Source organism: Panthera onca, chromosome B4 (assembly GCF_046562875.1).
Source record: "Panthera onca isolate mPanOnc1 chromosome B4, mPanOnc1 haplotype 2, whole genome shotgun sequence".
NCBI classification, from domain to species: domain Eukaryota; kingdom Metazoa; phylum Chordata; class Mammalia; order Carnivora; family Felidae; genus Panthera; species Panthera onca.
The window spans coordinates 9,916,261-9,932,693 of record NC_138345.1 but is presented as its reverse complement, the minus strand read 5'-3'; the positions used below and the strand labels follow the sequence as shown (position 1 = coordinate 9,932,693).

At 41.8% G+C, this 16,433-nt stretch overlaps 1 protein-coding gene across 2 annotated transcripts in view; it reads right to left on the bottom strand.

Moving 5' to 3' along the window:
- The window catches only part of CELF2 (CUGBP Elav-like family member 2), an 844,193-nt gene that overhangs the window by 400,692 nt on the left and 427,068 nt on the right, over positions 1-16,433 (bottom strand). For both annotated transcript variants that reach the window (XM_078450445.2, XM_078450438.2), the window contains one exon: positions 7,793-7,828. Coding sequence is in view for 1 of the 2 variants with exons in the window: in XM_078450438.2 (XP_078306564.1) it covers positions 7,793-7,828 (36 nt within the window). In the remaining variant the exon portion in view is untranslated. The remainder of the gene's footprint in view (positions 1-7,792; positions 7,829-16,433) is intronic.

Below are 16,433 nucleotides of genomic sequence, written 5' to 3'. Positions count from 1 at the left end.
ACAAAACTAAAGGTGCCTTGTCTCACAGACAGACAGTGTCCAAGTGTTGGTAAAAATAATTAGCATAAATCCATCTTTGAATGGACTGCTATAAGAGCTACCGTGTACTGATTATTCACTGTGTGCCAGAAACTGAGCCAAACACGTTATATGGTTTATCTTCTCCCACCAGCAATTTGCAACAGGTATCGTAATTTCCCCAAAATGACAAATGAAAACCTGAGACAGATATTAACTGACTTGCTCATGGTCACACAATTAAGAAACAGCAGATACAAGATTCAAGCATGTCTGAGCCCAAAGCCCAATCTCCTAACCTCTATGCTAACACATACTCAACAGCAACGACTCCAGACAGCCTAGAAACAGTCAAATTTAGGTTAATAACTCGCCAGCCATTAAGATGAATGGTTCTCGGTGCCAAGTGTACAAAACAGTGAGCAGTGTGGGAAGTGAGAGGAGGCAGAAATCATAACATCTGGTCTACCGCTAGTTCTCTGGGAGTAGGCTTCAGCAGTGCTTCCTCCCTCCTTTCCTATGGACTGAAAATTTGTGCCCCCACATCCCCAAATCCATATACTGAAGCCCTAACCCCTAATGTGATGGAATTAGGAGGTGAGGCCTTTGGGAGGTAATTACATTTAGATGAGATCATGAGGGTGGGGTCTGCGTGATGGGATTATAGCCCTTAGAAGAGACACCAGAGAGCTTTCTACCTCCCCCAACTCCCAGCCATAAGAGGATATGGCAAAAAGGCAGGTGTCTGCCTACAAGGAATCAGGTCCTCACCCAGGCACTAAGTACTGGATCGGCCAGCACCTTGATCTTGGACCTCCCAGCTGCCAGAGCTTTGAAAAATAAATGTTGTTCGAGCCATGGTATGGAGTTCTGCTATAGCAGCCAGAGCTGACTAAAACACTTTCCAATTCAAAGTTTTATGCATTCATTCAAACATCTATTCACTCAGATGGTCAAAGAGTGATGTAAACATTTATTCTGGGCCTACCAAGTTGCAGGCACTGTTAGGCATTGAAGATAAATGATTAATAATAATGGGATCTCAGTGTGTTTTCTACTTGGTGAGAAGGTGTAGAAGTCCTCCATTAAACTGCAGTATCAGGTAACACAAATGCTAGGATAAGACTTAGCACCCAGGGCGTTGGGAATTAACAGAAGGAGCATAAAACCTTTCAGGGCAAAGAAGCTTTCATAGAAGAAATGGCATCTAAGATGTGTGGCTTGTTATTTAAAAAAAATTTTTTTTTACTGTTTATTTATTTATTTTTGTGAGAGAGAGAGAGCACAGCAGGGGAGGGACAGAGAGAGAGAGGGAGACAAAGAACCCAAAGCAGGCTCCAGGCTCTCAGCTGTCAGCACAGAGCCTGATGCAGGGCTTGAATTCACGAACTGTGAGATCATGACCTGAGCCAAAGTTGGACACCCAACCAACTGAGCCACCCAGGTGTCCCAAAGATGTGTGGCTTGTTTTTTATTGCTAGCTAGGTAGTGAATCTGAAAGGGAGGGTTCTGGGGATTGTAAGGTCTAAGGGTATAATGGAGTTCTATGTAGAGAACTTTAACTCCTTTTCTTTCCCCAAATCCATTCTATTAATTTGCCCAGATGCTCTTTTTTTAAAAAAAATTAATGTTCTGAGAGAGAGACAGAGTGTGAGCAGGGGAGGTGCAGAGGGAGAGGGAGATTCAGAATCCGAAGCAGGCTCCAGGCTCTGGGCTGTCAGCACAAAGCCTGACGCAGAGCTGGAACCCATGAACAGTGAGATCATGACTTGATCCAAAGTCGGACACTCAACTGACTGAGCCAGCCAGGCGCCCCCAAGATTGCCCTAAAAACAGAATAGAACATTCTCTGGATGAACAGTATCAAAGAGAATAACAGCTCCTCAGACTGGTTTCTAAACCCTCCACATCAACCAGTCATCCCCAGAACTCCCTTTCCTACCTCTGTGCAATATCTGACAAGATGGCACCACTTCCTGTTCCTTGCATACCATCCCTGGGCCTCTGTGATGACTTTTCCTCTGTGTGGGGTGCACAGCCCTCTCCACTGACACATACTCCATCCCGAACCATCTTCTCAAGTCATGCTCAGACGTTGATTCATGATGCTGTCCTTGCTTCCTCTAATCAGCAGCGGCCCATCTTGTTGCTGAAATCCCTCAGTGCCTTTCGTTTGTTTAGATGTCTTTCTGGCTTATGGCATTAAACACTTTCCACCCAGTACTGTGATGATCTGTGCCTGCTAAACCAGACTAAGCTACTCAGGGAAAGAGAAAATGTTCTGCCTGTTTTCCATCACAGAGCCTACAACTTTCCTCGGTATATAGTACTTGGTGTGTCTTTGTTGAATTCATAAACAGATGATAGCTTTATGTAAATATTGAACTGCACAAGACTTGGGTCCCAGGAAAGTTGGGAGGCAGGAAATGTTCACCGTTCTAGACTACTTAGTAAGAGTTTGGCCTGAAAATACCAACATTTTTTTTTCCTATTTCCCTTACTACCTAGCCCCTGGAAAATAGTTTTCTACTCTCTGTTTCTATGAATTTGACTTTTTTTTTTAGAGTCCACGTATCAGGGACTCTTTTTCTGTCTGGCTTATTTGTCTTTTTCTGTCTGGCCTATTTCATTTAACCTGATGCCCTCCATATCCATTCATGTTGTAGATGGCAAACTGCTTCTTTCTCATGACTGAATAATATTCGTGTGTGTGTGTGTGTGTGTGTGTGTGTGTGTGTGTACATACAAATATTCTTTATCCATTCATCTATTGACATTTAGGTTGTTTCCATATCTTGCCTATTTTGAATAAAGCCACACTGAACATAGGGGTGCAGATATCTCTTTGAGATCCTTTCTTCATTTCCTTTAGATATATAACCAGAAATAAGATTGCTGAATCACATGGTAGTTCTATTTTTAATTTTCAGGGGAAACTCCATACCATTCTCCATAATGGCTACGTCAATTTACATCCCTACCAGCAGTAGGGCTCTCTTTTCTCCACATGCTTACCAACATTTGTTATTCCTGGTCTTTATGATGATAGCCATTCAAACAGGTGTGAGATGATAGCTCACTGTGGGTTTTTTTTAATGTTTATTTATTTATTTTGAGAGAGGGTGACAGAGAGAAAGCATGCATGAGTGGGGGAAGGGGAGAGACACAGAGAGAGAGAGAGAGAGAGAGAGAGAGAGAGAGAGAGAGAACGCATCCCAAGCAGGCTCCATGCTGTCAGTGCAGAGCCCGACGTGAGGCTTGATCTCACAAACTGTGAGATCATGACCTGAGCCAAGATCAAGAGTCAGATGCTTAACTGACTGAGCCACCAAGATGCCCCTCACTGTGGTTTTGATTTGCATTTCTCTGATGATTAGTGATGTCGAGCACCTTTTCATGTACATGTTGGCCATCTGTATGTCTACTTTGGAAAAGTGCCTATTCGGGTCCTTCGCCCATATTTTAATTGGATTGTTTGTGTTTTTGCTATTGGTTTTTGTGAGTTCTTTATATATGTTAGATATTAAGCCCTTATTAGATATATGACTTGCAAATATTTGCTCTGTTCCATGAAAAAGCTGCCTTTTCATTTTGTTGATAGTTCCCTTTGCTGTGCAGAAGCTTCTGCATTTGATATATGATCCCACTTGCTAATTTTGCTTTTGTTGCCTTTGCTTTTGATGTCACCAACATTTTTACTTCCTAATTTCTAAAGGAGATAGCATTTCATAATGAAGACAACAAGGAATATGAGATTCTTTTATGTACCAAAGCCCTCCACAATGCACCAGACATCTATCTCATTTAAAACCCAATGCCCATGACTGAGAAATATGGCCAATCAGAAAGTTTAGTCTTGCTCTTCCACCACATGGAATCCGTTCAGTTCAAATTCCAAATAACAAACATCAATAACTGAAGACCAAAATTCCATATGTGAAACTGCAGTATGATGACTTTTATCTCTGATAGTCACATAAACAAGCAGTTCTATCTTCCCGGTACAGGATCTCAAATAATAATCCTTCAGGGTATGCTGGTGTTCTAGGAATCAGGGGCTCTGGTACAATATATTTAATACTTACATTCCCTAATCCCTTCAAAGAAGGCATAGAAAAAAGAGCAAGTTGTTGGATTAAAAGACAAGAAAAAAGTCCAAGTTTTTCTTTCATTACATGAACCTTTGGCCCCTGTCTCCAATGGCTAAAATCTTGTAAAACATGGCATCCGAGCTCTATGCTTAATTATCTTAAGCTTCATTTACCCATACTTCATGTTCCTGAAAGAGCATCCTGACCTCTGGGTGCTGTGCCATAAGAACCAGCTTGTGAATCTCTACTGTGGCACTTCCGCTACTTCCTCTAAGGTCTATTAAATCCCTTTATTTTCCATACTATTTAGTTTACATTAGGAAAGTGAACTCTGTTAGCAAAGAATGAAAATGCTCTCACTTATTCAAAAATAGCCACTAATAGTACATGATTATGCTGAAACCTCTGTTAATATAAACCTTGTTTATACCTTTACTGCGCTATACAAAATAAAGTGCTATCTCTGTATAAGCATCATTTAGATTAAAACCCCAGCTTACTGTAACTAATTGAGTGCCTCCTTTCCATCTGAGTAGTTGTGGTTTTACCACAATTTAATTAAAACACATCTACCTAAACTAAACACCCTTCGCCATTAAAAAAATATCTTGAAAGACGGGCTTGTAACGGAAAAAAAAGAACACCAATCATGCAGATTGCTACGTCGTCCTTTGCTACCGCAAAATACAAGCAGGGAGTCACCTGTGATATTGAAAATGATCATTTTCACAGTTCAAGAGATAGAACCATACATTCCATTTCCAGGACACTTCAAGACAAAGAAGGCAACATAAGTAGTACATGTAGCCAGTTTAAATATTTGTTTTAATCCCAACAAGATCATTGGTTTTAATATTTACAATATAATTACAATGCTTCGTGCATGTTGCTCATATAATCTAATTTTTTCTTGTGACAGATTATTACCAGGCTTTAATTTCAGCAATGGCAAGAATTCAAAAACACATTTAGGTTATCATTAGTAACGAAAAACAAACCTGGTGTCTGCTCAATGGCCTTGTGCACGTATCTTATTTCAACTTCAAAGCATTTTTAACTACCAAGACACGGACCACTGCTACATGAGTTGCACGTTTTCACAGAATATTATCACCCAGTGGCTAGCCACTTTATTATTTTTTTTAAATTTTTTTTAACGTTTATTTATTTTTGAAACAGAGAGAGACACAGCACGAACGGGGGAGGGGCAGAGAGAGAGGGAAACACAGAATCGGAAGCAGGCTCCAGGCTCTGAGCCGTCAGCACAGAGCCCGACGCGGGGCTCGAACTCGCGGACCACGAGATCGTGACCTCAGCTGAAGTCGGACGCTTCACCGACTGAGCCACCCAGGCGCCCCATAGCCACTTTAAATTAATGCGATGTAAGGCAATTAAAGTTGAAATACTCCACCCCTGTGTAATATTTGTAAATGGCCTTTCAGAAAATTTCAAGACCGTCAAAAGCCAGTGAAAACCAAACCATAAAACTGCTTTCAAATGCCACTGTCTTCCTTCCCAGCCACATATCACTAGTTAGCAGTTGCCCGAATTTTCCATTTTTCCTTGATGTCACAGCATAAGCATATTTTTATGACTAACCGGATTAAAAAAAAAACCCACAAAGTGTCATGTTCCACTAATCATTAGCCGACAAACAAAATAACTACAGGTGCCTTGTTCTAAATAGCACCAAGGTTTTCCGGGGCTCGTTTGCACTTTGCTGGTGACGGGCTGAAGAAATCCGTAAAAGGGCTGAACGCTGTTCAGCTGATGGAATTCTACGAGACTGTACAAACAAACAAATGCTAGCAAAAGAAAGGGTCTGCCACCAAGAGAAGGATTCGTCACCAACATTATTAGCATTATTTCATAGTAATGTGAGGAAGAGAGATAATTGTCAGTGGATATGTCCCAAACCGCCCCGGAGAAAGTAAAAAAAAATACCTGAGACTAGATTAGAAGAAGCATAATTGAGAAAGGACTGACGTATTATTTCTCACGCCCTAATTGTCGTGCATTACAGTGGCTGTAAATTGCAGTCAGGATGAGATTGTTGTCATGTTTATTTTCAACAGGATGCGTCATTAGGATAGCAAACATTCATGAAAAAAAAATAATAAGTAGGCTCATTACCAAAATACTCCTACCAAACTCCAGAAAAGACCAGATTCCCCCTTGAGTAATAAACCAGCTACAACAGAACAAGAGAAGATCATTCGCAGGGAACATGGGCATTGCCTCTTAGTACTCACAACATAACGCTACTGAATAGAATTCAAGGTGCGCACCACATCTCTCAGACATCGGAGTAATTTTTATCTGCGTGATTATAGCTCCGTGTGGGTTTCGTCTGACAATACGAGGGTGGTCTGCTCCTTAGCCGTTCTAGAAAAGTTTGGAAGTCATTCTGCATTCCATTATTTTGGGATTAACTTCCTCACCACAAACATGGGCAGATACACAACTCTCTCCCTCGCTCTCTGAAAATGACGAATGCTTAGGTCTTCATAGCAGACTTTCCCCAGAGCGAAAGCACAATGACAGACAAACTCAGTGGGGATACACACACCAGCACACACGTCCGCGTTTAACCCGGTCAACCGGCACGGAGTTGAAAAGTTTCTTTGGGACGATATCCAAAGAATTAAGACATATAGTAATTTAAATATTTGGATCACAGTAAACAGTTTTTTTTTTTTTTTTGGCAATATTAATCATGATCCCATAAGCAAAGATTTACTTTACATAAAAAAAGCAACCAAATGTGCTTATCTCCTGTGACAGATGGTGACGATATGTACTTTTCCCCTATTCCCTGGTGCTGTTCATTATCACATTCTGCTGGCTCTTCTCTTCCTTGTTCTTGAGATTCTCATGTTTGCATTTCCAATAGTTCCCAAGCAATACCCTATGCCCCATTCACTCATTCACACGTGGTTTTTGAGCACCTTCAAAGACTAACGCAAGATGCTAAGTGCTGCATATAATACCCAGTAAAAGATCCCTTAAAATACTGTCACTCCTGTTTTGTTCTGCTAATAAATAGTGTTAATCATTTTTGATAGCTAGTTGTCTATAATATACATCCTGTTAATCATATCTTATTTCGTATAGTAACATAAGATATAAAAAAATATATAATACACATCGATCAACTTACCGATTTCTTTTCTTAGTGAGATATTACTAAGTACTTATTTCAATGACAATAAGAAATATAAAAGTATTTATATAATCATCAAAACTATGATGTAAGTTCTTGAATGGAGGCTCAGAATTCTTTCATAAATCTATAAATCCTTGAATGTAAGGATGATAGGAGGTATAGTGGAGAAAACCACGACTCATTGCACTAATGCCCACAAATATAATAAAAGAAACAACATGTTTATGATTTCTGCAGAGAATATATCTCATAAATACATCTCCAAATGCATGATGTAACTTTAAAACAATGAGAATGATTTCTCTAAGTCATATATGGACATTTCTCTCATTACTTCTTGGTTACACCTCTTCTATGTGACTCATACACAATTTCTGGCATTTACATCGTGAAATATGAGGTCTTAAAATCTGCTGCAAGGAAGAGAAAATTACAAAGGCCTCTCCAAGAAGATCCAGCTCTTCTTGTGAGGGGCATCAGAAATCATGCACAGAATAAGCAAAGCCAGCCTGCTCACCTTGGTAGATTTCCCGCTAACTCTGTGGTTGTCTCTCTGGAGGAGAAAAAGAAGATACGCATAATTAGCTTCTTTTGGTAAATCATAAAAAATTTGTTTAATAAAACCACAACATAATGCACCAAGGCATTATAAGATCATACATGTGAAGAAGACACAGTATATGCAGTATACAGTAGAAGCACTGACTAATGACATTTCTGATTAATTCCCATAAACATTTCAATGGTGACTTTCAAAGTGATTTTACACACATGCAAAAATATACCGCTACTTTCTGTTGAAAACATTACAATTTGAAAATATACAACATACAGAAAGAAAATGGGAAGGAAAAAAAAATCCCAAACCACCTTTTAGATATTTTCCAGCTAAATAAAGCACTTGCATTCTTTTTCCAAGAATCATTTAGGAACAAATTCCTCTGAGAATGTGTCTTTGTGTTGATGATCTCTGTCACCTGAGGTTTATGAAAGAACACGTACAGCACAAAATCCAATTCTTTTAGTAGCAAATTGCCGTTTCTTATTTCTTCATTATACTGTCCTACCAGGTGGGATTTTTGAAGGCACATGCTATGATAATTCAAGGGGCACAAAAGACGAGTCACTAATTGAAGGCTTTATAGTATATTAATAAGACCAATGAGACACAAATTTCACAACTACTTTTTCCAAATCGCAATATCCTATCTTTCAATCTGAGATGTGTTCTTGGAAATTATGGGGGGGCAAGGAGTAAGAGGTAGAAATGGAGGCTTAATGCTGAGATATTTTAAAAGTGAAGGCAGGTTCAACTTTGTGTTGGGGGATTAAAGGTGTGATTCTTAGGAAGAGTGGAACATAATCTTCTTCAGGTCATATATTTCCTTTAAGAATCTCATCAAAGATACAAACACCTTACATAGGGTAAAATAACAATACACCCATACATATGTATGTAAAATACGGAGCACAATTATAGATGGTTCGTGGACCTCCTACAACTAATACATCAACTCTGAGTTAGGAATCTCAGGACTTCTTCCTCCAGGAATCTTCTCTGTCCCTCCCAGCCTCTAGAACTCTTTCCTACCTACTGTCTGCGACAATACCCGGGCACCATAGGGACTCGCTGATTCCCTTAGAACCATTCTACCTTAAATTAATGAATGATTTATAAATGAGTGATATAAGTTGAGCTCCCATAGAAATATTCTTTCCTAAATAACTAGATAATATTAAATCTCCAGCTCTTACTGCTTCAGAAACTAGTTTTTGAGAGAAAGCTTTCATCCCCTTAGCAAAAACCACAGTTGAAAGCTTGGTCCACGACACCATCGAATGTTTTATATGAACTTGTCTCTTCCAAGAATTCCATGCCTGCATAAGAAATTTTTCTTCCCAGATAGAATCAGAACTGTGGGTACCCCAGCCAAGAAGCACCCCTCCCTTTAGTTTTCATTTATAACAATGATCACAACAGAAATATCTTTTACATTCTATTTTAGTATTTATTATTTTGTAACTTGAGGCCAACATATATGATTACTCAATAAGTATTTGTTAAATTTTCAAGGAAGGAATTAATGAACTTTTCTGATCTTCTTGTTGCCCCGCAGGGTTAGATCTATGTTTACAGCTTGATCATAATAATAGCAGCAACCCAAGGTTAAGGTACATTACCTTCCCTTCTTTCTAATCTTTTAACTCTTTATATTTACTTTCCAGATTATATGTATTTTAATATTATGAGTCCCTCTGGTATCTTTCAAAACAACGTACAACAGGGGGCGCCTGGGTGGCTCAGTTGGTTAAATGCCTGACTTCAGCTCATGATCTCGCAGTCCGTGAGTTTGAGCCTCTTGTCGGGCTCTGTGCTGACAGCTCGGAGCCTGGAGCCTGCTTCGGATTCTGTGTGTGTCTCTCTCTCTAACTCTCTCTGCCCCTCACCCACTCATGCTCTGTCTCTCTCTGTCTCTCAAAAATGAATGAATGCTGAAAAAATTTAAAACAATGTTGAACATACATTATAATAAATCCCCTGAAATTGCAGTAGAGTAGCATTTCTCAGCCTCATACTATAATGACATTTGGGGCCAGATCTTCCTTTGTCATGAAGGCTGTTTGGTGTATTGTACATTGTAAGATATTTAGCAGCAGGCTTGGCCTCTACCCACTGGATGCCAGTAGTATGCACTCCCCCCACTTTGTGGCAATTCAAATGTCTCTAAACATTGCAAAACGTCCCCTGGGGCAAAACTTCCCTCGGTGGAGAACCTGTGCAATAGAAAAATAGAATGGAAGCACCCATAATTGACTTCTGTGTCCAAACCTTAGTGGATTGAGCAACATTCTCCACTCCTAGGGAAAAACATGGTGACTCAACCCTGTCAAGAATGCCCATCTCGCTCTGGCTCCTGCCACCTACGTGTGTGTGCTTACTGAGAGTACGTTGTGTTTGTTCCCCAACCAATTTATGTTGGCGATACTCATTCTTATTTTCAAATTTAATTAAACAAGATATAAACCCAATGAAGAATGACTGTGGAGAAGTTCTGTTTTTTGAAAAATAAGTTGTATTCTTTGGAAGGAATAAAATGACAAGTAGCTTAAGAAAAGCTGATCTTGAATTAGATCTAGGTAGGGGCTTGGGGGAAGAAAGACATGATTTTCACAGGTGACTTTCAGTTCTCGTTCCTCTTATAAAGTAAACTAGAAATAGGGGGTGAATTCTACGTGTGACATACGCATGAAAGACAATGCAGAACTCCACTCAGGGGATTCACACACTCAGAGCGTTAGCCTTACCTTCAGAGCAAAAAAATGCTGTGAAAGAAAGTTAGGCTCTCCACGTAGGAAGCACCAGCATGGGAAATTGATCTTTTTTTTTTTTTTTTACAGTTTTTTTTTTTTTACAAAACTGCATACTCAAAAATTTACATTAGAATTATAGACTTTTCATAGGAAAAGGAATTTTTGGTGAACGTGCATGAATGGATGAACACAGCTTAAATTGTAAGATGTTACCTAAAAACGTGGTGATTCCATTGGAACATGTAGCTCCATGATTTAAAGAAAGAATACAAAGCAAGAAAGAGCCACCGTACCTGACTGCAATAACACAGCTAAGACTCACCAATCAGTTGTCATTTTCAAGATCGGCAAAACATTATGGCTTTGAAAATGCTAACGTGCTCATTTTAACCCATTTACTGTTGCTAATAAAAAATGTGAATTATTCGTGTTTTCATGAATGTATACCTTTTGTAAGGAAATCCTTGAAGAAAATAAATTCAGCACGATATGCTGTGCTTCATTTAGATAATGCTCCATCAAGACCCACTTGACAGAACTCCAAAAAGTATCACACAGAAAATTTTTAGGGCAGTGAAACTACTCTGTATGATACCATCAAAGGTGGATACATGTCGTCACCCATTTGTCCAAGTTCACAGAACAGACAACACCAAGAGTGAGCCCCAGTGCAAACTGTGGACTCTGGGTGAGAATAACGTGTCAACGTAGGTTCATCGAGGATAACACATGTACCATCCTGGTGGAGGTGTTGATAATGGGAGAGGCTGTGCACGTGTGGGGGAGAGGGGAATGTGGGAAATCTCTGTACCTTCCTGTCAATTTTGCTGGGAATCCAGGACTGCTCTAAAAAATAAAGTCTATGTCTATAAAAAAGAAGGTACTATAAAGACAAGGCATTTTTCAGTGAACTTGTATGAGTTACGATGTCCACTATTAACATGACTTTCTAAGTATAATTCATCTTCATTACTAGTATTTATTTATCCAACATATTCACTGAACACTTAGCATATGTTCAGCACACACCCATGCTGGGTGCTTTCAGAGGCACCAAGATGAATTAGATCCTGATCCTCCTTTCCAAGTGTTTATACTCCAATAAAGGATATTATATATAAGGTAGACCGTGGTGGAGACTTTTGAATTTTATACAACTGACAGCTCCCTGAAGTCAAAGATCATGACTTACTTTTTTTGAATACTCAGCTCCTGGCACACGCCAAGCACTCAATAAATATGAGTGGAACCGAACCGGGATACATTTTCTACCTGCAGGTAATTCCCGTCTCCTCAATTCGTTTCTTAAAATGCTTGTTGGAATAATATCAATATGTGGGGTTGCATTCATTTCCTTTCTTTAGTTACCATTACTAAGATAATCTGACTTCACGAAGAGAGCAGGATGTTAAAAACTAAGTGAAACCACAATGAAAAAAAACCACAAAGCAGAATTCCGTGTTCCAAGAAACAGAGCTGTGTCCTAGGGGTTCCGAAGTAGACCAATATGATGGAAGGCATGCGACAGGGTGCATATCCTTGGGCAATTTCTTCTGCCTGGTGGCTCTCTAAATCCCAGAACGTAATAACAATGCTGCCCTTTGATCTCGAGTTGTTGGATCAATCACCAATGTGAACAAACAAGAAAGCTCTCTGCAAATCTGAAGTTGTGCTATAAATTCAATTTTATCAAAGAAAAAAAGCAGAAGAGACAAGCATCTTTCAAAAGCAGATAAGTGTCCCGTGGGTATTATACAGTTTTTTTTTTTTGTAGATTATTTAGCATCTCTTAAAAAAAAAACTTTAATTTTAAACGTGTGGAACATTTGCTGGAGCACAGAGTGATGCAAGCTTTTATCATCTGTCTGAAATAGCGTTCTTCCTCATCATGTCCTATCCCTTCCCATTCCTGAACGATGCAAACCGTTCTTTTTTTAGGAAGTGTTGAAGCAAGAGCATACCATCTATTTCTGTGCAGCCTGCCAGTTTCCAAAATTAGCCGACAACTATAAAACAGAGGACATGAGCCCCCATGCTAATTGTGTGGCGGCATGATAAATATTTTTAAGACCTGGAAGGTTTCTCTCCAATGGTAGATACTTTTGATTCTTCCAAAAGTACAAAGACTTTTTAAAAACTTTAAAATATATTTTATTTTTCTTGCTTGTCTTGCAAATGATTTAATATTTCAGTCATAGAAGGGAAGTTTTCTTTAATTAAGAGTGAAAGTATTATAGTGAAGTAGATTTTTTTCTTCCTTCCTTCCCTCCTCTCTCCCTTCCTTCCTTCCTCCCTCCCTTCCTTCCTCCCTCCCTTCCTCCCTCCCTTCCTCTCTCTTCCTCCCTCCCTTCCTCTCTCTTCCTTCCTTCCTTCCTTCCTCACCTGGCTTGGGGCAAAGTGTAGGCCTTTCAAGTTGGATCTATTAGGGTGCCTGAGTGGCCCAGTCGGTTAAGTGTCTGACTTTGGTCCAGCTCATGATCTTGTAGTTTGTGAGTTCAAGCCCCACATCGGATTCTGTGCTGACAGCTCAGAGCCTGGAGCCTGCTTCAGCTTCTGTGTCTCCCCCTTTCTCTGCCTCTCCCCCAGTTCCACTCTGGTCTCTTTCTCTCTCTCTCAAAAATAAACATTAAAAAAAATTTTTAAAATAAAGTTGGATCTATTTCCAAATATTACATAGACAAGAAGATTGGCTTAAAAGGCATCATTACAAATGCATATATTAATTTAGGGCCGTTAACTTTTGTCTTACCTGGTGAGCCTTAGCTCCAGGAAACCTAAAACAGTGTAGAGATTAAAGTTTCTCCTCTGATGAAGAAAGCCCAAAGATACTGCTCATTCCTCTTAACCCTTTATATTTTTGTTATTTTGTCCCTTCTATATCTTTTCTCTCCTGCTCTACCTTCTTCAATTTCCACTCACATGAGTAAAATATGAGTGTGTGTGTGGCCACGCACAAGTGCATGTCTGTATGTCGACACAAGCATTATTCCCACATGGTGAAAACTACACACACACACACAAGCTCACACTTATCAGACCCTCATTTAACACCAGCCATTGCTTTAGGCCACTGACATGAGTTTACTCACTTAACTCTTACTGAAGATTCATGCAGTCATTGCTATGATTAAAACACAGTAGAGATGAGAAAAATGAGACACAAAAATGTAAGTAGCTTCTGAAGGCCACATGGCTGGTGACAGGGCCAGGATCTGAACCAAGGCATTCTGGCCTCAGAGCCCATTCTTCTGATTAGGAAGTCATATTGCTACTCAGTATGTACAAGCTACAAATTATATACACATACGTATACATCTATACGTATATATGTATATTTTCTCACTCTCTCTTTTTTTTTTTACATTTTTTAATGTTTATTTTAGACAGAGAGACACCGCACAAGCCGGGAAGGGGCAGAGTCTAGAGAGGGAGACAGAATCCGAAGCAGGCTCCAGGCTCTGAGCTGTCAGCACACAGCCTGACGCAGGGCTCAAACCCATGAACCGTGAGCTCATGACCTGAGCCGAAGTCGGATGTTTAACCAACTGAGCCACCCAGGCGCCTCTCTCTCTCTCTCTCTTTGCAGGATGGGACCTTACGTACATGAACTGGGGTGGAGGCAAATCTGTAGGATCCATCCGAAGGGCGGTGGCAGGGTCCGAGGGGAGCAGGGTAGGAAAGGAAGCCACAGCCGAGGTGGCCCAGAGACAGAGGTCACCCTGAACCCACCACGACAGCAGAATGAAGGGGAGGAGAGTGGGGTCTCAGTGGCTGAAAGGGGTCAGGTTCACAGCAGGGGGAGAGCGGGGTCCAGTCTCCTCTGAGACCTATAGGCTGCCCAGGCGTGTCCTGCAACACAACGCAGGCCGAGGGCTCAAGCAAAGCCCCTTGTGGGCAGCGCGGGAGGGAGGGGCCCAGAAGCACAGGCCGGTAAATGGGGTGGACCATGGGTAGTGTTCTCAGTGTTCTCTTGCTGCCTGGGAAGGTCACCAGAGGTAATAAAATGGGGGCACGTAGACACGCACACACATATATATCGAATACATTTCTTTATTTGGTTTGGGTTGTGTGCTACAGCAGGCAACCACAAAAAAATGGCCTCACCACCAGGAAGGCTGCAGTGTAGAAGGGGGAGATGGACAAAAAACAAATGAGCGAATGGATACTTACTACTGCCTCCCGTAGTATACGTGATGAAGAAGAAAGGCACAGGGTAGGCTCAGAGAGTGCAGGTGGGGCTGTTATTGTCTAGAGGGCCGTCAGGAAGGGCTCTCCGGAAGGGCACTGAGCAAACGTGTCAATGCGTGAAACACCACCACTCCCTCCGCCTTGGTGCCGCTGCATTTCACACTCCTTTTCAGCAAATACTCACCGAGGACCCACTGCCTGAAGCAGACAATTCTAGGTGTTGCTTTGTGTAACAAAAACAAAAAACAAAAAACGATAGGCCGTCTGGATCCGCGCACTCAAAATGCTGGCAGCCTGAATGGGGGGACGGGCCCCCAGATACACTCACACAGTCACTTAGGAAACCGCAGATGCTGGTGAGAGAGACTTCACGTCGCCGCAGAGGCCGGCCTCCCGGACCCGCTCGGGCGTGGGAACGCCGGGGGGTCAGCCGGCCTCGCAGAAGCAGGCGGGCCGGCGGGGCCCCGTCCACAAGAGCCCCCCTCCAGGGTCTCCGCCTTGCCCGCGTCCGCGGAGAGGACCTCTTCTGCGCCCTCGGCACACAGAATTAAGTGGACGAGGTGGTGTTTCCCTTTAAATCACGTTTGGTGTTTGGCTCGGGCTGAGGGTTATCACCGTGGGGAGACGGGGCGCCCGTCCACCGAGTCCCGCAGGAAAACACAGGGACCCGCTGGAGGGCTGTGTGGAAGGAGGGATTTGCGTCGGGCAGCAGGGCGCCCGCACAGTGTGAGTGGTCAGCAGACTGGCTACGTTAAGATTAATTTAATCTCATCCCTGACCTATCCAGCCTCCTGAACAGGCAGGTCATATTTGGAGTCCTTGCTGGGAATTCTTTTTTGGCTCAAAACGTCTTCAGACCATTTTAGCATTCCTCACGTAAAACAGCCACCACGGTGTGCCTTTGTGTGTGTTCTTGTGTTCCAGCGCCTCGAAAATAAAAGCCAAAAGCTTCTCCGGTTCCACTGCGCAACACGGCCGGCCGGGCCCCGACGGTCACCTGTGAGGGGTGAGGGGCCTCTGTTCGAATAGCCCTGCTTGCCCCTCCGGTCATTTCCAGACGGTGTCGAGGGCTTTTGTTTTCTTTCAAAAATGTCATCTTGACACTTAGCTCAGGAATGCACTTGAGCTGGGGAAGCCTGTCCTCGAGACTGTTGGTAGCCGTGGGACTGAATGTCCACACGCACTTGGGTTTACCTGTTCATCATCATCCTCTATGCTGGTGAGTCCACCACAGTTAAATAATATATCCAGGAAGAACCCGAATCTGCCATGAGTAACAATTCCTGCTCATTGAAACGCACTCATTTAGACTGTGGCAATGGCAAATACAACCAGTCCTGGAGGGCAGTCCCAGAGCCTAACGAAGGCACATTACTTTCTTTTTTTTTTTTTTAACGTTTTTATTTTATTTTTTGAGAGACACAGAGAGACAGAGTGAGAGCAGGGGAGGGGCAGAGAGAGAGAGGGAGACACAGAATCCGCAGCAGGCTCCAGGCTCTGAGTTGTCAGCACAGAGCCCGATGCGGGGCTGGAACCCAGGAACTAAGAGATCATGACCTGAGCCGAAGTCAGACGCTCAATCGACTGAGCCACCCAGGTGCCCCATGGAAGGCACATTACATTTCATTGGGTACCTTGTACTCTCAGAGCCAGAAAGC